We start from the raw sequence: 22855 nt of genomic DNA, 5'->3' as shown, positions 1-22855 counted from the left end.
TTGTTCCAATGTTATAGAACTAAGTGGTTCTGGCACAACTCAAACTGAGCATCAACAGCAGGTTATTGGCAAGTACTACTCCTTAGCACTATTGACAATTTCATTACTGATGGTTTGGAGTGGGCTAATGGGGCCATAATTGGCCAGATTAGATTTGTCCTGCTTTTATTGGAGAAGATATAACTGTGAAATTGTATACTCAGTTTGTTAGCTTAGTTAAGGGTGTGGCACATTCTGTATGCAAATCTTTAGCACTAATCCAGGATGTTGCCTGGGCCTGAAGCGTTTACTGTGTTCAATGCACTCAGCTGTTTCTTGCTATCACATGGAGTGAACTTATTCAGTTTAAGATGAACATTGGCGATAGTGGGGGCCTTAGGAACAAGCCAAGAAAGATCATCCGCCTTGCCCTTCTGGCTGAAGATGGTTGCAAACACTTCATTTTTTGCATTGACGGAGGCTGAAATATGAAGCATGGCCAATAGGCAATCAACTTATCAAACCGTACTCCAGAATCAAGATTTGTTCAAGAGCTGGGGCTGCAAAGGATGCATGATGACTACAAGCATGTCACCAAGTTTAGCCTCATCACTACCAAATTACTTTTAACTTACAAAAGTGCAGTGTTATGCGTGTGGACAGACCAAGTGCTGAACACACGTGCACCCTTCACGCTAGAAAAACTAGTTAGGGGTGAAAATTAAATGAACGTTTTAAGACATCAATTGCTAAAGGATCATGACCAATGCAGAGATGCTATAGCTAAAGTGAATAAGGTGCTAGGGTGCATTTACAGGGCAATTCACTGTAAAACAAAGCACACCCCTGCTGTTCTTGTGCAATATGTTGACTTAACCTCAGTTAACAAAGAGTTTTGGTTTCCTCACATGATGGGTGATAGAGGCTTTAGAAGAGTGCAGTTTAAAAACATATCCACATATGGTTGAAGAGCTGAACCAATATTCTTTAGAGAAGCATAGACATGAGGGTGATTTGAACGGTTTGTAACATGATAAAGTTCCTTCATCATGTTTGTTTCTCTGAACAGTTAGAAGGACGAGCGGTCATCCTTACAAGTCACACAAGCCCTGAACAAGGTTGGACATTTGGAAGTTCTTTTCTCAGAGCATAGTGGACTACCTGCTGATGGGGAGAGTGGGTAATCACTGATTTGTCAAATCACTTCAAGCAAGAGTTAGATCTGTTTCAGAGTGAAGCGGAGATCACTTCATAACATTGATCAGGAATAGAATGGTCTCTTGGACTAGTTTAGGTAGCTTTGAGGGGTGGCAGGGGTGGGGGTGTTAGAGAAAAAATTTCCCAATTCTTTTCCCCTAAATTGGCCTGAGTTTTAAATCTGTTTTTTCTACTTATCACATGGCTCCAGTGGGGTTGAGATGCAAGGTGATGCACTAGACATCACAGCTGGATGGACCTATCTTATCCTGCCCATCATTTCTCATATGTTTGTGTAAAAAAATCAAGCTGGATTCAGGTGTCTGAGGAAGTTAATTGTAAATCAAGCTTTTTCTGCCAGTTTTACCCAATCTCCACTTCTAAATAAAAGAACCCAGGGCTTGTGCATGTTTATTTATTCAGCAGTCGTTACAGTCCATCTCCAGTGACAGTCCATCTCCAGTGAAAACTTTGGGACATCCATGTGTTACAGTTCATGAAAGACAACAACTGCTTGGAAAGCTACTTCAACATTATGGCAGACAACTGATTTACAGAAACTGGACAATACTAAAATATTTTAGGACTATATTATATATATTTATACAACAAAACACAAGCTCATTTTCATCATATACAGTGATCTACAGTATTGAGGCAATTACTTTTTGAATGTTCTAAAGCATAAGAATGAAACTCCTGAGGCATATTGTGCAGGAGAGCGCAACGTTCTTTTGTCCTTAGATGCTGCTGAGAGCGTCAACTCCAGGAAGAACTTTGCCTATGAATGAAAAACAAAAAGGGATGGGGGAAAAGAGAGAGAGAGCGAGTCAGGAAGGTTGTCAGCAGCATATTTTAAAACGTGTACTCAAGTTCTATAGCACTATGTTCCATTTTTTGAGAAAGAAATAACATTACTAGAGGCATAGGTCTTCCTCAGTTGCCCCAGTTTTGGGAAACTATTCAGGCATCTGAATGAAATATTTTCACATACCTAGTATAAATTAGAATTCACAAAATACCGTAGAAGATTCACAGCTTTTAATATGGGAGTCTGATATAAATCATTTTATGCTGATTTATTGAAGTTCTGTTTGTCGAGCACACCAGGCGGTTGTTAAAGAATTTTAGCAACGGGGTATGTTTTGGAGACCTGTGCGAATTTTTAACTACAATGGGTTGGCAAAAAAAAAAATGCAGCACAATAATTCCGCTTACTTTGTGTGACTGATAATGTGGACCTTGCAAGATCCTTTTGTTGCGGTGCTGAGCAAAGGCCAGATGCTTACCCATGAAGATGGCAGGGAAAAAAAAATGAAGTCTCACTGGGCTGCTTTTGCAGCGACCAAACTCAAGACTTTAACTGACAGAGGTGAGCTCAGTCCATAGCATGGGGATACCAGAATGATTTGTTGCTTTTTTTTTATTATTAAATTAAAAGGTTAAAATCAAGTCTGCTTATTTACAAGGTTAAATTGTAACAATGCAAGGGCTAAATCAAAAAGGAAATGTTAACCAACTATAGTCACACAATTAACAACTAGAGCCAGCACTCATGTTTAGCCACTTCACTCAATATGCAACATAGTTCTCATCATTTGTTAAACAAAACTTAAAGCAGAAGACACCAAAAACTAAAAATCACCTTCAAGCAGTTCTAAACTGGCTCCACCTCCAGTGCTAACATGACTGACTTTGTCTTCAGTGTTCCACTTGGCACAGCAAGTGGCTGTATCTCCACCACCTACAACATGAAAAAAGTGTGAATTGAAAACAGGAGACTAGTGATATCTCACGGATACTGAAAGTTATTGAAAAGGGTGATATGAACACCTCGTGCCATTTTGTTTTTCCAGTGCTAAAGATACACAAATGTAAAAATATGTACCGCGTTTGGTATTTCTATAACCTCTAATTTCTGTTAATACATTCTTCCCACCTTTATTTCAGGTATTTAAGAACAGTACAAAGGCAAAGGTAATTCCAGGTGTTTGTTTATAATAATTTGTTTTACAAAAGGTAACTATGAAAAAAACGAAGCATTTTGTCAAACAGTTAGTGTGGTATTGGCCTCTTGAATTTTGCCATGGTATATCTCGGATTGGAAAAAAACAGCTTCACTCAGAAATTATGTCCCAGTTCAACAATACATTGATGCCGCTTCATATGATTGCCTGGCAGCGGAAGTTCACCTAAGGAAAGAACTAAAGCCATGCAATTTAAACATAAAATCGGTGTTCAGATCCAGATCTCTCTGCCTTCTGCTCTCTCTACTTTGGGTTCCTGTGGTGGCTGTGAAAGGAGGAATTCCACATGTGGTGATTTCCTGTCCCTGCCCTGTTTACATTGGTGACCAGGAAGATTAAATGTTTATGCCAAGTTAGCTCAGACACAATACTAGAGGGATTGTAACAATTGGTCTTGGTCCTGCGGAGATAGGAGAGTGGGAAGGGGGCAATTATCCACAGTTCCAATCCTGACTGTTATCCATGATCTCTGTGGATGAGCGTGTATCTGGATACTAAGTGAGGGCAGGAGCAGGCCAGCTGTATTTACAAATTTACCAATTTTAGCACCAGAACTGTACAAAATATTCCCCAACCCTAAAATCATTACTTGTCATTGAAGGCTATACAAAATAAAACTGGTGATACTTTCCATTGTAACCCTTCTCACATACACACTCCAAAGGGCAGGGAAATAAAAATACATTCTGTACCCAGGTTGACTATCATGAACTATTTGAAAGTTCTTCTGTAATATTTATTAAACCATGAAGCACATTCAAGAAGAATTATTTTATATTGTTCAGGTTCTTCCAAAACACTTTCCACTATGGACAAAAGGTACTAAATTTGCCCTCAGTTGCAATATACTTTAGAAGGAATTAAGATATCCAGCTTCACCAGAAAATTATATTTCTAATTGTATAAAGTTTAAACTGCATGACATAAAAACCTGAAAACCAAATGGTAGTTTTAGTTCCATTAGCATTAGTGCAGCCCATCTTAGCCCAAGCAGACTACAAAATAGTATATCTTTTCTCATCAGGATTAAACAATTTTCCAAGTCGCACTCCATACTTACCAATAATAGAGATAGAACCTTTATGGGTAACTTCCACAACTTTGTCCATAACTCCCTTGGTGCCACTGGCGAATTTGTCCCACTCAAACACACCGACAGGACCATTCCACACAATCAGCTTGGCCCTGCCCACAGCTGCAGTAAACTTCTTAAGACTCTCGGGACCACAATCAAGACCCTTATGCGAAGAAAAATAATTAAAGACACATCAAAACCTGGTTTGTGGAAATGAATTTGCTGCATTTTATTATATTTGTAATGAATGGTAAGATATTGATACATTTGTTTCATACCTTCAGGTCAAGAAAATGCAAATCATTTGTCATACTCTATAATACTGTTCTGTTTAACCAATATGGCAAACATGAACTAAATGAAGGCCACATATCTCTACTCCAGCTAAGTTGCTCCACATAAGCGTAACTCTGACATGTGTAAGTCCCCCAGTTCTTTCCCTTTTAGTACATTATATTCTTGTTAAATATGGCAAACATGAACTAAATGAAGGCCACATATCTCTACTCCAGCTAAGTTGCTCCACATAAGCGTAACTCTGACATGTGTAAGTCCCCCAGTTCTTTCCCTTTTAGTACATTATATTCTTGTTAAAAACAATTTTATTTAAAAATAAAAAACAGACGTGAGAAAAATTCTGCACTTTTATCCTCTATATCTACATAACTATATAATTCCTATATATTTTCTATATTTATACAATGAAAACTTGAAAGGTATTAATAGGATACTGCTATCAGCTACTAAACATTTCCTTTGTGTGTTTTTTTTAAGAACACAAATAGAAATGTTGTTCAGTACTGCTGATCATGAATTGCAAGAGTTTATAATTTTATAAAAATGGAGTGAGAATTTGAAAGTTAGTATTTCTGTAATACTGGAGTCCTTCATCACATAGACAATGAGTTCCAGCTCCATTCAAAACTTGAATATTTTGACAGCATTCGTGACATTCACATACTCTAAACATTTACATCAACTCTAAGTTTAATAAGTGCTCAAGTCGTCCAAAAGATGATCTGAGTAATTAAAAACCAATGTTTGATATCACACTGGAGTTATGCTTCCAAGCAGAGTGAAATTGCCTGATCCAATTTCATACTGTTTCTCACTGCAGTTAGATCTGGGTCAGAACGCCAGAGATATTCAAAAACTTTAAGCCCTGCTGGAAACCAGCTTCCATTTTGACACTTAAAGTTGCCAAATAAATGCACCCAAACAGCACGGTGGAACAGAATCAAAATGTTTTTGTCAAAACCGCCAAGTATAAAAACCTCAAGTTCCAATTGGGCTGGTTATACACAAGGCTTTTGAAAGCTTTTTCACATACTTGCCCCCTTTTAATTATACATTCAAATTATTTAAGCTGAAACAAACATTTTAGTTGTTCCTAATATGTTTCCCCATTCAGCTGATCATCACAGGGAGTTTCAAACCTTTTTTTTCCCCCACATTACAATAGTAATAATTTAACACAGTAGATACTTTACGAGATGGGTATTGTATGTCTCCAGGGTGGGAAGTCCAACGCCTGATCCCTGATGGGCGGGTGAGGTGGATAATTTGTACATAAGGGTTAAATGAACTTGTATAGTCTGGCATAATGGTGGTGGGTTTTACCTGTTTTACTGTTTGGATAATTGTTACACGGCGTTAGTTATAACTATGTTAACCCATACTAATACTACTCTAATTGTACACACCTCCACAATTTATCAAATCACAGTAATATAGGCAGACAACACTGGATACCAAATACACCAGGTCCTCAAGTGCTCCAATTCTATTCATGTGTACCAAATACAGTTTATTTTAGGTTTCTTTGCAAGAAACTTCAAGACTGACTATCCTTTGCTATTTGAATATGCAGAAGGCCTATGCAAATTAAACTGATGCATTACTTGAGAAATGTATACTCAGAAAAACCTGAGTGTCGAGAAATAAACAAATTCTTAGCAATTAACCATTAAGATGCTTCTCCAAGTATTAAAAAGAGAAGTTGCCAAAGTCATTAAGAACAAGGCATTATTACAATAGATCATAAAGGCACATCACATCATTATTTTGGGCCTGTCTACTTCCAGTTGTGTTCTAGTATTATTTATAAGGAACGTGATAACGCTGCAAAGTAGGCAGTTTTCTAGTAATTCAGTCAATTCTTGCTTAAAAAATTTGAATTGTCTAATAATTCAAATTCAACAATGGAAAATACAGCAAAGTAAAGAATTTGAATTTAGAGGAATTAAGCTGTTTAAAAGTAAAGTAGAAAATTGATGAATTCACAGGTGATCATAAACATTTCATACCTAAAATCATAATACAAGGGAAATAGTTTATTCATCTTTGTTGTAAAGTCAATATCGTTGCATGTTTATTTGCAGTTGTGAAGCAGGCAACAGTCAAAAATGAAAGAATGGCTCATATTTCAGTACAAGAGGAAAGCACACCAAAAATACTACACAGCCTGATTACAAATAACCTACAACAAAAAACAAACTGCAAATGTTAGACATCTGAAAAAGGAAAATGCTGTGTATTTCCAGCAATTCATCATCATCATCAATAGCCACAATGGATTTTTCTATTTTTTACTGAAATTTCTCTGGAAAACTTTTTTTCCCCCTAGAATACTGGATTGTGTATTAGGTTAACACTTTCCCATCTCACAATAGACCTGGAATAGTCTCGAAAAATCTGATAGGATAAAGCCTCCTTTTTTCTGTTAACTGCAAGAGTCAGGCATGAACTAAACGTTTTCAATCCAGTCATTTGTAGGTGCAGGTCGACATTACAAAATGGCTTCTAATTTTAAACTACAGTGATGAACAGGTGCAGGGAATGAAAATGTCACATTGTATAGCCTTAGTACTTTCAGGTTTGATCTAAAGACCATTACTGGGATGGAGAACAGCATGCTTTGTTCTGCAGCTGGCTATACTATATTAATCCAGACTGCCTGATGTTGACATTTGGTGCCCAGAATGGAAAAATGTTCCATTCCCTTCACATCACTAGTGTTAATAAGCATAAAAGTGACAATCAACAGAGCTAAAGCAGATCACATTTATTTCCTTTACTTCATTTGCTATTTCTAAGTCTTTGCCATTGGCAAGTTAGCTGCTCGATTTCCTCCATAACAGGGACTGCAGTTCAAGAAGTAATTCATTGGCACTGAAATGCTTTGAAAGTTGAGGACATGAAATGCATTATTAAAAAAGTGCCAGAGCACTTAACAACCCATACCACTATCTTACCATCCAATGTGCTGGGATTCCTGCAGCCACAGTGGCTGCTCCAACACTGGCGTTTTCAGCAAATTTATCAGCAGTCACAAAATCTTCAGGCAGCGTAATGATCACCCCGTTTTTCTTAGCCTTAGCCATCAGCTCATTGACTATTTTAGACCCTTCTGCATCATAGAGGGAATTACCAATCTAAAAACAAAATAGTTATGTAATATTCAAAAAATATCCAGAGACTTAATACCGTTCCTTTACAACTGTTGGCATTGAAATCTTTGCTGCAGACCAAATCTAGGTAAAGATCTCCTAATATTTGACACCATTTCAATATTGAGTTATTATCTCTGCCATTGAAGGTAACAGTTTTGCCTGTTAGTCTGGAAACAATATATCTTAAAAACTAAACGGTTGAATTTCAACAAAATTATGGCCCAAGGAAGAACTGACTAGCTTTTGTCAAAGCTACAGATCTGGATTTTTTTTTTTAAAAAGATCTGTTAACATTGGGAAACAGGACAATTTGACCTTTTTTTAAAGAATGTTGTTGGTTATTTTATTTAGAGAATGTTTTTTATTGTTTTAGAGTGTTGTGGATTGACTCAGCTGTTGTGGTGAAATTAGTCACAGCTGTCAAAATGTGAGCAGAGCAGGTTGTTGGATGTGAAGCCTGAAGCCTCCTCAGTGAGGTGGAAGCTCTTAATAAAAAGATGTCTTCTTCAGCTTTGTAGTTACAGAGCGTCAAACCAGGCAGGGAAAAGCCTCAAGGAAGAGCTGCATAATTGTAATAACGTTGAGTTAACGCAGTGTGGCGGAAATACGCACTCTGCTGAGTGCCTTCTTCACTTGTTTTATTGTGAAATCCTTCTACTATTCTTCGAGAGACCCAACTAGTACAGTAATAAAACTATATTTAAAACAACTGGTATCAAGGAATGTCATCACACTCTAGGGCAAATCAGAAAAGGTTGGCATATATCTAACACCCTATATTTGTGACAATTAAGCAAGAGCACAGAAGGAATACATTTCATATTTTAAGTATTCCTCTTACTCCCTCAAAGAGTGCCTGCTCTCACAATAGATCAAGCTTATAGGGAACCTATAGTGGACACAGTTGCATCCAAGATATAAAATAAACAAAGAACAGCAGCTTTTATAAAAAGGGGCAGAAAGAAAAAAATATATAAATCATCTCCTAGAAGATAAGGGTTTATAACCAGCAAAGGGGGAAATACAGCGTAAGCTTTGTTTAGTTTACACCATGTCTTATGTGGATGCATACTTCCTGGTGTTCGAGGGCACCTCCAGAGTCATGGGTCTCAGAGTCAGATAGGGCAGGGCAAAGACTGGAACTCAGAGAGAGAGAGAGAGACTGTGATGGAAGAGACAAGGGCCCAAACTGGAGAAATCAGCAAAGGTAATGCATAAAAATACAAGGTTCGTTCAGACACGCCAAAGAAAAATATATATATTACCACAATAGATTCAGTTTAATTGATAGCCGGACAATCCACACCCAAAAATAATAAATAGTGTTGGATGTATTTCTCTACAACCATTCTACAAATGGAATTGTAAAACATGTAGATTATTCCATTTCTGAAGATTTAATAACTCCAAATAGATTGAGCTGCTAGTGAACTGTTAAGATCTTAAAGAACAGTATATTTAATTGTGTGATAGAGTAAATCAGGAAAAAAATATTTCCACTGGCCGGAGAGCTAGTATTCAGGACACAATAATAAGATAAATGACAGGGGAGATGAGCAGAATTTATATTTTACACAGCAAGTTATAATGATCTGAAATTTATTGTCTGAAGGGATGGTAGAGTAACTTTCAAAGGAGAATTGTACATGTACTTGAAGGGATAACATTCCAAAGGGGTGCAGATGGACTTGGGGGTACAAATTGTTGAAGGTGACAAGCCAGGTTAAGCAAGTGGTTGCATTAAGCATACAGAATCCTGGGCTTCATCAAGAGTGAAGAGTACAAAAGCAAGGAAATTATGATAAACCACTGATCAACCTCAGCTGGAGTAGTGTGTTCAATTTTGGGCATTACATTTAAGAAAGGGTGTGAAGGCATTAGAGAGGGTGCAGAAAAGATTAGATTTGTGAGCATGATTCTAACAATCAGAGACTTTACTTCCCTGGATAGACTGAAGAAGCTGGGGTTGTACTCAAGACAGTTGGGAGGAGATTTGATTGAGGTGTTCAAAATCATGAGGGGTCTGGACAAAGTAGAAAAGGAGCAACTGTTCCCCTTGGTGGAAGGATCAGGAGGCAGAGCATCCCAACTTAATGTTATTATGGCAGCGCAGCGAATGGTTAGGATCTGAAATGCATTGCCCAAGAACGTGGTGAAGGCACATCATGACTTTCAAAAGGGAATTGCATAATTATGTGAAGAAAGGAAATTGCAGGACTACAGGAACAAGTCAGGAAAGTGTGATTAGCTAAGTGTCCCATATAGAGAGCCGACACAGACATGACAGGCCGAATGGCTGCTGTAAGCATTCCATGATTCCATGAAAACTTTACAGGGCTATGGGCTCTGAACCAAATGAACTAACTCTATTGTAAAATTCTAAGATCCTATCTTCCCTCAGAAAATTATGCACTGTAAAGTGGTTCAGATAAAAAGCCAGATATGCACATAACTTGACCTTTTTATATTGGGTTTTTATGTTACCAGAGAAGGCAATAAAGTCTGACAAGAGAACACAATCTAAAAGGTGGTGTAGTAATTGCTACTACAAAATTTGCCAATGTTTTTAAACTGAAATTCTGTGTAGCAACAGACACATGAAACCTATTGTTTGGCTTAGCAAACTGGAAGTTTGATGGTGCAATTCTGTTGACGCACGTACCTCCATATTATTGAGGACCTTCAGAAATGTAAATGCCATGCCTCCTCCGATAATCATTTCGTTCACCTTATCGAGCAAGTTGCTGATAAGCTGAATCTTGTCCTGGACTTTAGCCCTGTTGAACAGCAACAGAAGCAGGCATTAAAGCTACACAATTCCATGTTTTTTAATTAAATTGCTGTACAAATTGAACAAGTGCTGATAATTGTTATCTGCTACAAGAATGGAGAAAAAAAAACTATCAGGGCAGATTTAATGGATTGGAATCAAGAATGTATGGTTTAATACATATTAATTTATTTTTTAAAATGGTTGGACATTAAAAAATATATATACTTCTAGGTTTTCCTCTAAAGGAATTGCATCTTGAAGGTTAAGGTCATCCTATGCAGTTTTATTTTTCACAATATTACGCTGAGCTGACAGCTTTTAAAGACATTGAATAATTGAACATAGTTCAGCTTCTGACAGTAACTCAAGTTATTCCCTCAGCAGCAGGGACTTCAGTCAAAATATGCTATAGAAGCAATTATCTCAGGTAGATTATTATAACAGACGAGATGAAGATATATCCCCAGGTGCAAATTTCATTAATTCTTCTTGGGCTTAATGTAGGTGTACACCAAAGCTAGCACAAGATGCTGTTCTATAAAGTCTTAAGAATTCAAACAAGTATATTCAAACAAGAATTCAAACAAAATAAGATTTTAAACAAGTGCCTATTTTATACAGGCTTCCTGTTCCTGCAATACATTGCAATATAAACACACTGCCACCTGGTGGCAATTTCCTTTCCACAGACAACCGTTAACAACTTTCTCTACTCAGCCGTGTCACTCCCACTCAGAAGTATTTTGTTACAACATTAAGATTACATGCTATAGAATGGTTGAATAACCCAAATAAAGATGGTTTTAGAATTTTATAGCTTGGTTCCCTTTAAGAGTACTTAATTTGTGTGTACTACATAGCAGAAATGGCAAATGATATTTTAAACTACAATGAGCCATTCATTATGGTTGTTCGTTTTATCAAACAAGGAAAGTCTTCTCTGTACTGAATAAATTCTGTACTTTTTAAATTCATGACTTACAGTATGCAATATTTTTGTCATTTATGGTGCAGCACAGTGCAAAGGTTTACCATTTTTTTTTCAGGAGTACAGTCTTTGCTAATAAAGCACATGAAGCAAGTATACTGGCAGTTTCAAAAGTTCTTACAAACCCAATTAAGGAACAGTTTGAATAGTGTGACACTTACCCGCCCAGAATGGCAAGGAAGGGTCTTTCAGGGTTTTCCAGAGCTTTGGCAAAATATTCAAGCTCCTTCTTCATCAGAAAACCAGCAGCTTTCTTTGACAAATTTACACCAACCATGGAACTAAAACAAAACATAAATCAAAACAACGGTATTAATCATATAATGTCAGAGGATCAATTCAAAAAACCTTATTTTTGACCAATAATGACTCAAAACATTACCTCGGTTTCTCTCTCCACAGATGTTGCCAGACTTGCTGAGTTTTTCCCCCCTTTTCCTGTTTTTATTTCAAATTTCCAGCATCCACAGTATTTTGCTATGGGAGCCATTTACTTTTTACTGTGCTATTCATGTTATTCTATTTATAAAACCCAAAATTCTACTGGCTTTTAAAAAAATGTCTTTATCTGCCAACATTTACAGGTAATTTATAATTGAACTTCTAGATAGTTGTGTTATCCACACCCTCAAGTGCCTTTCCATTGAGTGCACGCTCCCATTTCTCCTTTTTCTTAACAAAATTTATTACCTTAGGCTTCGCCACATTAAGTTGCACCTCCCACCTATCAGCCATTCCACTAACCTGTCTGCCTTCCTGAAGTCTTTAACATCTTCCTGAAGCCACTTTAACATTTGCCAAGCCTCCTACTTCTATATTGTAAGCATGTTGAGCTTCTATGCCAAAGTACAAATTATGTAGATAGACACGTACAATTTTAAAATTCTGAATCCTTCTCTAGTCCGGGAATTTACTTAAGTCAAAGAAACAGACCAAACAGCTTACCTGTGAGCTCTGTGAGCTGTTCCAAAAGCATCGTTGACATACACATCACCCAACTTCGACAGTGAAGCTCGGAAACTCTTAACCTTTTCATCATTTGCTTTAATCTGAAGAAGATAATTTATTTATATATCATTTTGAGTAAAGACATCCTAACTCTGTGTATTTTTACCCCTTTCCATCATCTCCAGATCAAATTTGATCAAGCAGGTGAGAAAGTAAACAGCCCCCAAACTAGTGCCAATAATGTTATACAACCAAATGTGAAAAGTGCTCCCATTTCCCCCATGTTTAACTCCAATGTATTTGTTATTTGAAACATGTTTTACATCCTAGAAAAGTACTACAGTCTTCTATAAATCCGCAAATTCCAATAATGATCAGGAAAAATATGAACTGTAATCCAATGCACACACATTGAATGAACAACACAACCAAGACAAAGGTTTAAAAATGTGCAAGTGTTACATATAGTTACATACAAAGCTAATATTTATTTCAGAAGGAAAAAAATGTGGAACATTGTACTTTGTTCTCTTGCTGGGGTACCAGTCTATAGGTGCCTCCAGGCATTCAATACCTCGCACATGAAAAATATTCACATTATCAAGTCCAGAAAATGTTGTGGACTATTTAACTTTGGCAGAGCATTGAGGGCAAACTGAAGCCTAATTCACTAAGCATCCACACATGTGCACTAACACAAATGGAAATCTTAGCTGTTTTCCTTTTCTCTCTTAGCAGCACCTACATCAACTATTAACACTGCTATTGTCTTGAAGATTAATCTACACAAGCTTGCAAGTAATTCCACAATTTCTAATTACTTTTATATGGTCTGAAGCAAAATCATTTAATTTATAAAGAATGCTGGTAGTGATTGACAAAAACAAAGACTCTTAATGAACAATTATAGCTTAGCCTTGTCTAAAGAATCTTAAATCTAATCACTGTTTATTTTCTGGTAAATTATATGGTTCATTAGAATTAAACCACGATTTTAAAAAAAATAGATTTCACTTTTACCTATAGCTCAGTTACTGCAAACTTGAAGCAGGAGTGCTGTAATTAATTTCAACATCCTCGCAATAATAAAAGGCAAAAGAAAAAAATAGCTTAGCCTGGTCTCATGTTCCTCATCATTATTCAGTGGCTCTTGCTGGAAAGTGCATTTGTGAGATAGCAGGTGAAGACAGAGTTGGGCTCGGCTATAATACTGTTACCTGGTCAAATATTGGCTAGCCAGTCTCACATATGAAAAATAATATACTGGCAGTCTACCAGCTCATGGAACCATATTTTACAATTGAGGTTTTAGCTGATTCATGTTAACAAGTACAAATGCAGTTCAAGTGGCATCAACAGTATTACTTGAAACCATTGCTGGATAAATCAACTGAGTTATCGCTTAATTGAAAGTTTGGTAGAAACCTATGTTCAACTCATTGCAGTCTAACATTATTCTGAAGATCTTAAATGGTAGAATTTTTAAAAAGAATATCCAAGTGCACCTCAATACTATTTATACTATGCTGTTCATCCAACATTGCTACTCATTGAAAGCTCCAGTAACTCTTTTTGAATTAAAGCACTGCAAACAGCAAAGATGATTGTAGGATACTTGTGTGCACCATTCTCACTGTTCATACATGTACTCGAACAAGCCTGGGGGAAAAAATACTGCTGAGTCTGCAAAAAGATCAACTCCCCAACTTTATTACAGCTATTCATAGCCAGTATGTGCACTAACTTAAGTTACCGCAAAAGTCCAGACGTCTTAGCAACCTATGTAGTCCGAGTTCAGGGAGTCTCCAATGTCAGTCTGTAAAGGTCAGTATGACTGAGAGCAACATAGACATTACTGTATCTGGGGTGACTGCAGTACAAGAAACCAATTAGATTCCGTAGCTCAAGAAAGATACAGCAATCAAAGAGTTAGGATACCAACTGCTTGACCTTATGGAATAAGTCACCACTCCGAGTATCAATGTAATGGTGACTTATGGCATTCAGAGGTATGGTTTAAACTATAACCTAAAAAACTCTTTAATAAATAGAACTTCAAATGAATAACCTTCATAATCAGGACATACATCAAAGATTTTTAATAAGGCAGACAGCGGAGTTAATGCATTCTAAGAGCAGTCCCAGAAGATTTAATCAACCCAACAAAATTGAAGTAATTTTTATCATGCCAAGCACACAAGGACAAGTGTCTCAGGGGATTTTTTTGTATTGGTACTAAAATACAATAGAGAAAACACAATGCTGTGAGATACACCACTTATGCATTCCTCACCTCAAACTACTACAACTATGATTAATACAGTTCCTTCTAGTATTTCACCTCAATATTACTAGTTTCATACTGCTGTTTTTTTAAAAGCACATTTCAAGTTGATGCAGTATGAATATTTAATATGCTTATCATTAGGCTTTACCTTAGTGACTGCATTGAACAAGAATACATACACAAATTTCCTCCTAGTGCTCAGTTCTTACTCTCACTGCCAGGTCCAATCTGCTGTAGACCTCCATGTTGATAATTTAAATGATACTTCAATGGCAAATTTGCCATTATTTCACATGCATTGAGCTACTGAACCTGTTGTCGTTAAGATAAGCATTTTGCCTCAGATGAGTCATTCGTGCATACTTCCTTCTAAGTTGCTTCAAAACAGGATTTCCGCTGAAAGACTTAGAAGTGGTGTGGTGGGGAAGAGGAGAATTTTTTTTTTTTAAAAATCTCTTACTTTTCACAACTGCCATCCATTTGGCATTCTGTTGCTATATACTACCTGGCCAACAACCACACATCAAACATGCAGAAAGCACTTAATGAAAGTGAACAAATGACAGTCTCCAGTTTACATGCATTTTCTAGAACTGCAAAACTTCAAGATTAGATGCATTCAACACCAGCAGTTCACTAACCCATCTGAAGGGAGTTTTTTTCCCCTCCATCCCATTCTTTTTTGCTTCAGGATTTCTTGGGCAGCCTTAATGCCTTTATTACCTATATTACTATCCAACAACATTTACTCACGTTAACTATATGAATTCTCACCTTATTCCCAGATGCATCTTTTCCTTTTCCCTCCTCTTCAACATGGAATCGTAGATTTTCCAGGAGAATCACACTTCCATCAGCTGGGTTAGCACATGCCTTCTCAACTTCAGATCCCACGCAATCTTTCAGGAAGATAATATTCCTATTTGTAAAGCAAAAAATCTTTAGGAGGCCTCTGCACAAGGGAGTTACCAATTTTCTACATGGGTATAATACTGACACCACAAAAAAATTGCACAAATGGAAATTGAGGAGACTGTCAAAACACCAAAATGCCTTACAAGACTCCTACTCCATCAGGAACTGCTTTGCAAAAATTAAGAATTAAGTACTGCGGGGTTGCGGTGCAAGCGTTAACTTTGCAACCTTTAATAGCACATACAAGTTTTCCTTTGTATCCAAAAACCATCGCACTGATTTGAGGTTTCTTATCAGCTCCAACTCAGTTCTGCAACCTTATCTAACAAAAATCCACATCACAAAATCAATTTACACATACAAGTGAATATAATTTAAAAGTTAGCCTGCACTACAGTGTTCAGCAATCTTAGAGGTACAATATTTGTATTTTTAAACATACCTTACAGTTTATGAAGGTCACATGCATTCTCACCTCAACAAACAGTTATATCGAGCATCTACTAAGCTCAACTATTAAGGCTGTATAAACTTGCTGAAAGCACCAGTTTACCTCCCTGGAATACTTTTGAATATTTTATTTATAAAAATAAAGCTGCCTTTAAGCAAGTTATGCAAGCCTGGGCGGTTTAGTTGCTCGGTTTCCACTTTACCTTCCCATAAGTTTCTTCAATTCCTCTGCAACTGGAGCCAGTGAAAACTTCTCAGGCATGGGAACACCATCAGGCCTTCCCAAGTGGCTCATGAGAACCACCGACTTGGCTCCATGGTTTAAACAGTGCTGAATACTTGGAATTGCAGCTTTAATCCTGTCAAAAAGAAGTTCAATTACTTACAGTGGGGACTTTTACCCCCTTAGTTCACAGACCCACAATTCCCCTACTGTTCCTACAAAATCTTTCTTGTTCAAAAACATTTCTAAAAAGTACCAGTTTAACTTTAAATCAGACTTTATTATAGCATGTTAAAGTACAGCACAGTTCAAAGAATATCTGATCTTCAGATATAGAACCCAAATGTTTGATAACATATTACTGTATCACCACTTTACTAACCCCAAATGTTGAGTGCACCAGTGTGCCTTGTCTTATGCACTACACTGAACACTGCAATACACATCAATACATATGTCAAGATTACAAACTGCAATGTAGCACACAGTCATACTCCCAAAAAGTATACAGCCAGAAAAGATTAATACTGATGAGTGTTAATGGCACCACACTGTCTCAGATAATCTCTGCCTCACCGTCTGTACCTTCATCGTTACACCTTTATCTACATTACATTTCTTTGCCATCCATGTTGATAGCTGGGGGGCCATTGCCAACCTTTTGCCGCCTGCTGCAACAGGTGAACGTGTGGATATCAGATGAGGGCAGGATCAGGCACACCCTGGATGATTGTAATTGTGGAACAGTGTGCCAAAATGTGAATTTTGGACTCGTACATGTAAAATAGCCACTTGAGTAAGGTTTCAGAGAATGGCCACTGTCTTCAGGTGGTGAGAAAAGAGAAAAATATATGCACATCGCGTTTCTGATACAGACTTTAATGTAATAACCTAATCGTGTAATTTTGATAATCACACATTGAATCAGAACAACCCAAATAAATTAGTGTTAGACTATATTACATACAGAATTAATAAGTAGCTGGTAATCAAAGTGCATGTTACCTTTGGTTGTTGGTGATATGGTTATCCTTCATTGGTACATTGAAGTCCACCCTGTAAGACAGTGAAGTTGCAACTCAGTAACAGGATTTCAGTTTCAGTAATATAGCAACACCAAGGGGTCAGTCACTTTTAATACAAGAATATTACTAAGACATTAGGTTTGTAGTAAAGATTGATGGTGAAAAGCTATTTGTATACAGTAGTTGTGTACAGCTACCAAAAGTGTATTTTAAGTACACTGGAGTATGTCTTTGGACCAAAGCAATTCAACAATAGCCGTTCTACAAAAACTGGTAACAGCAGTATGAAACTGAACCAGACAAACCAGAAGATCCCAGGTCCTACTGTGGGTTTCTGTCAGTTAGATGATAGGAGATGGGGTAGCACAAGAGACACTAGTTACATCAGCACTATTGAGCTAGGGGAGGGTAAATCAGGTAGGATTTAGGTTACTGATTATTATTCATGGCAGTATACGTAGCATCATGTTTAGGTTACAGGACCGGTAATCCAGAATAATCCCAAGACATGAATTCAAATTCCACAATGGCAGCTGGGAATTTAACTCTGGTTAATCAAATAAGTCTGGAATTATAAAAAGCTAACATCTGTATTGATGACCATGAACCAATAGATTATTGCAAATGAAAAAGCAGCTGGTCAGAAATTCCCTTTAGATCAGGAAATCTGCTATCCTTACTTGGTCTGGCCTATATGTGACTCCAGACCCACAGCAATGCAGCTGACTCTTTCCCCCGCCCCCCCCCCATCCATTATTCACTCAGATGTGGGCTTCACTGGTTAGGTCAGCATTTATTGATGATCCTTAAATCCTCTTAGCCGAGTGGTTTGCTAGGCCATTTCAGAGCGCAGTTAAGATTTATTTATTAAATGATGATGATTTTATTCAAAGGTCAGGTCCCTGAATTAATGAGGTTTTTTTAAATTCATTCATGGGATGTGGGCTTTGCTGGCTGGGCCACCATTTATTGCCCATCCCTAGTTGCCCTTGAGAAGGTGGTGGTAAGTTGCCTTCTTGAACTGCTGCACCATGTGGTGAAAGTACACCCACAGTGCTGTCAGGAAGGGAGTTCCAGGATTTTGACCCAGTGACAGTGGAGGAATGGTGATATATTTCCAAGTCAGAATGGTGAGTGGCTTGGAGGGCAACTTCCAGGTGGTAGTGTTCCCATCTATCTTCTGCCCTTGACCTTCTAGATGGTAGTGATCATGGGTTTGGAAGGTGCTGTCTACGGAGCCTTGGTATATTCCTGCAGTGCATCTTGTGAATGGCACACACTGCTGCTACTGTGCATCGGTGGTGGAGGGAGTGAATGTTTGTGCATGTGGTGCAAATCAAGCGGGCTGCTTTGTTCTGGATGGTGTCAAGCTTCTTGAGTGTTGCGGGAGCTGCACTCATCCAGGCAAGTGGAGAGTATTCCATCACACTCCTGACTTGTGCCTTGTAGATGTGGACAGGCTTTCAGAAGTTAGCAGACTTCTGGCTTTCATCAGATTTCTGAATTTGATGGCTTAGTTCATTTACTGCAGTATAGTAAACATATTTTCTGCAATGATAGCGGTGTTTATTTTGCAATGTTTTACTAGAAGTTGAGACAAGGGTTTAATGGAGATGTCAATATTTGCCAGGATGCACAGTAGTTTACCACTATTTCGAAGGGGTATCCAGCATCGTGTCAGTATTCACAGGGTGGTATATCCTCAAAACAATGCAGTCAAAATTAGAAACAGGATAAAATGTTAAAGGTGTGTTGAGGAGTTTTCAACTTCAAAACTGACCCAACGTAAAGTGAATAATCAGGAGTATACTGCAATAAAAAAGACTTGCATTTACATAGCACCTTTCACAACCAAACATCTCAAAGAACTTTACAGCCAACGAAGTACTCTGAAGTGTAATCAATGTTGATATAAGAGAAATGCTACAATTTGCATGCAGCAAGCTCTCTCAAACAGCAATGTGATAAAGATGAGATAATCGTCTTTTTGTGATGCAGGTTGAGGAATAAGTATTGGCCAGGGCTCATCTGCAAGCAAGTGCCACAGGATGTTTAATAAACACCCAAGAGGTTGATGGGGCTTCACTTTAATGTCTCTTCCAAGAAACGGTATTTCCGACTATGCAGCTCTCCCTCAGTATTGCACTGGAGCGTCAGCCTTGATTTTTATGCTCAAGCTCGAGAATGGAACCCACAACCTTCTGGCTCAGAGGCGAGAGTCTACCAACTGAGCCATGGCTAAGAAATTAATTTAACCTTAATTTCAATTTTAATAATTCAATGTTAATATAAATTTAATGTTAATTTAGAACATTCATTGCGAAAGAAGTTTTGCTAACTCAGTCTCTAAATCACCTCCATTTTAAGTAATGGTCTTGAACACATTCATCCTGAAAACCTCTCGCAATGTAAAATGTCGCCCACTCATTCTCACTTCACATTCCATTACTTAATCATGGCCTTCAGTTTACTCATTTGATAGAATCTCATTCATCCGCATTCTGCTTCTGAATGTACTGCACAATGGAACCAATGAGCAACAGAAATCACTCTGACAGTAGGATTAACAAATCTACACGCAACGCAGAATGACTATTGATTTAAAAATTCTTTTGGTGTTAATTATTAAAACTCTATGGGACCATTCAATCCACAGTGAAGGAGTTCTATCGATTGTGAGGTTAGGAGTATGATGTGGTAGCAAAGTTACAATATCCTGTATATATCAACAGCTCTAGTCAGAGCACGTGTGTCAGCCTAAATAAGAGATCTCATTAGCCAACTGCACAAATGATCAAGTGAAAGATCTGACATGTATGAATGGAAACCCACATTGACCTATGTTACTACAATTAAGGTTGACACGAGTTTTTGGCTGAGTCACACTAGCAGGTAAATTTCATAGACAAAATATCATTGGTTCAATGAGTATCTGCAATTCAACTACCCAGTCAGAATATTCCTATCACATTCCCAGGAAGACAACACTTCAAAAACATAAAACCATGCTTTCTCCCCAACCCCCAAAAAATCTATATGCTTTGATGGCAGTAATCAGACTTTTTACTTATCACTTGACGATTGAGATCTCATTCAGCCAAGAACATATGCTCTGACTGCAGCTGTTGGCACCTGCATGTCACTACTACTACATCCTGCTTAGAACCGCAGATTCTTTGCAGTTAGGGTTAAATGGCAGGGTTTTCAGAATTAACACCAAAAGAAATCTTAGTCATTCTCCCATTAAATTTTGCTAGGACAGCCATCTTGGAATGGGCTCTCAGAAAACCATACCATCATGCAAATGGTGCAGCAGTTAGCAATATTAGCACTTAAAGAAAAGCTAGCTACAAAACTGCTGCAAACTTAAAAGGACCTCACTACTAAAAATGGCAAAGGGGAGATGACTTCAAATTTAAAAATCTCAGTTAAATCAGAATTACAGCATAGTACTCCTTTACCAGAACACTAAAATAAAACACCATTGATACAAGGAGGGCCTTTGGATAATTCTGATCTGCAGTTTCAAACTCATGTATATTTTTGGCTAGTAAAGGCTCTCTGTACCAAAAATAATTAGGGTCATCTGTCTTGGACTATCAAAAACCACATAAGGGCAACTCATGAAGTACAGAGTTAACAGTAACTCAGCATGCCAGTGCTTCTACTGGGAAGGTTTGGCTCCAAATGCAGCTCTTTGGCACGTTCCCTCTGTCATTCTGGAGGGAAAGAGTTCAACAGTAATTATATCACGACAAGTGAGAACCTATCAAAGTCAGTGTACTGCATATACAGCATTAAGAAAGCCATAATATTCTTTTTTTAAAATTGGAATATTGGTGCAGGAGAATGGAAATATCACTGTCCGACAAGCACTCTGGAGGGCTCAAAAGAAAATCCAGTGCAGTCTAGAAGCAGCTTCATCCGTTATGTGCTTTAAATCTTTGGAATATTAGAAGCTATCTTTGAGACCACAGATTTTTTTTAAATTATGTAATTTTCCCTCAAACTCCCATGAGCAAAAAAGGGGGAAAAAGGACCTTAAGTTTCATTTTATTCATATGGAATTCACCTACAACCATTTACTAACGATGCAGAAATACATTAACATCTGTTGTCCGATATTTAAGATTAAAGGTCACCCAGCTAAAGTATTATCCAGCTCATCAGTTAACCAAAGGGTAGTATTAGTGGTATCTTTGGGTTTGCACCATTGCTCTTTCAAAATAAATGCACAGGGAGCATTTTACAAAGTGAACTGAAATTATAATGGTAGGTAAAGTGAGAATTAAAACACCAATACATCACTAATAATGAAATTAAGACATTGATCTAGATTAAGGTTAATTTAATTCATAGAATGTATAAACCCATAACGCATCTGCTTAAAATCAGCTCCCAGTTTCATTTTTTTTCCGCCTGAGGACCAACAAAACTAATTGTCGAGCATACTTGGAAAAGCAACAATGATTTAGGGCTTGAATGCAGCTTCGATTGGCAACTACTCACGAGAATGAAAGTCTACCCGGCGCATACAATTTTTTTTTTGCTGTAATTATGGTGGTCTGAGGGCAAACATGAAGATGCGCGGTTTACCCCTCCCCAAAAACGTTGTGCAATTCTGCACTTAACATTTCCGCACGTTTGCACAGCGGTGAGTGAGAGGCTGCTTGACACCAATCCATCAATAATTCCTGTACAGGCAAATGCATCAGCAGGAGGACAACTAGGGGTTTCTCGTTTAGAAATTCAAACCCTTAACTAAATGACACATTTAATCATTATATATTTTTTTTGCACATTCATTATTAATGATTTTGACAGCTTGCATTTTTCATTCAGCCACAAGCTCTAACGAGCACGCTTCAATTTAAAAACTGGCGGATGTCCAAATATAAATGATTTTTTTTTGCAAAAAAAATACTTTACTGATAAAATATCTAAAAGAACGTTACAAAACATTTCAAAATGGCCATCACAAAAACTACAATAATACTCAAGTTTTCGACATAGATCCACGAAGAGGAATATTAGCAGCACTTTGCAACTGAATTTGGGGCCAAGTGGCTAATATAACGAGGCCTTCCCCCCCCAACTCACCTCATTATCACTCTCTTCCCCTTCACATCGACTTTATCCAAGGTCAGTTTGTTAGACAGAGACATCTTTGCTTATGATTGTTAATATTTTCTTGTCTTATATTTTAAATTCTGGATTCCCGGTCCAACCGCCTTCACCTCAGTCAGTGACCTGCACAGACAAACGGACGACTCGGAACGCTCGCTCGAACCGGCTTACCCGACTCAGAGCCTGGTCCCGCCCCCTCCCCCTTCCACCCCAATCTCTGCGCTGCTTGGTTGCTGCGGCGCGGCACCGCCCAGACTGACAGGTCGATACGCCTTGCCATTGGCCGCCCCCGCCGTCCATGCTAAGCGGCGCCCGGCCCCCGCCCCACGTGGTCTCCTGCGGCTGCGTCTGAACTGCGGAGTCACGTTCGGCACGTAGGCTGTGGGAGG

At 37.9% G+C, this 22855-nt stretch overlaps 1 protein-coding gene across 1 annotated transcript; it reads right to left on the bottom strand.

The window, feature by feature from the left end:
* Positions 1-1754: 1754 nt before the first annotated feature.
* pgk1 (phosphoglycerate kinase 1) lies at positions 1755-22663 on the bottom strand. The gene is made up of 11 exons (XM_078547502.1): positions 22440-22663; positions 17320-17370; positions 16295-16450; positions 15501-15645; positions 12437-12540; positions 11653-11772; positions 10393-10507; positions 7533-7712; positions 4264-4441; positions 2822-2920; positions 1755-1957 (listed from the first exon to the last, which is right to left on the bottom strand). Exons 1-11 carry the CDS (start codon positions 22502-22504, stop codon positions 1917-1919), a joined length of 1254 nt encoding a protein of 417 aa, XP_078403628.1. The 5' UTR covers positions 22505-22663; the 3' UTR covers positions 1755-1916.
* Between the last annotated feature and the right edge of the window lie 192 nt (positions 22664-22855).

Source organism: Cetorhinus maximus, chromosome 8, assembly GCF_964194155.1.
Source record: "Cetorhinus maximus chromosome 8, sCetMax3.hap1.1, whole genome shotgun sequence".
NCBI classification, from domain to species: Eukaryota; Metazoa; Chordata; class Chondrichthyes; order Lamniformes; family Cetorhinidae; genus Cetorhinus; species Cetorhinus maximus.
This window is presented reverse-complemented; position numbering and strand designations above follow the sequence as displayed.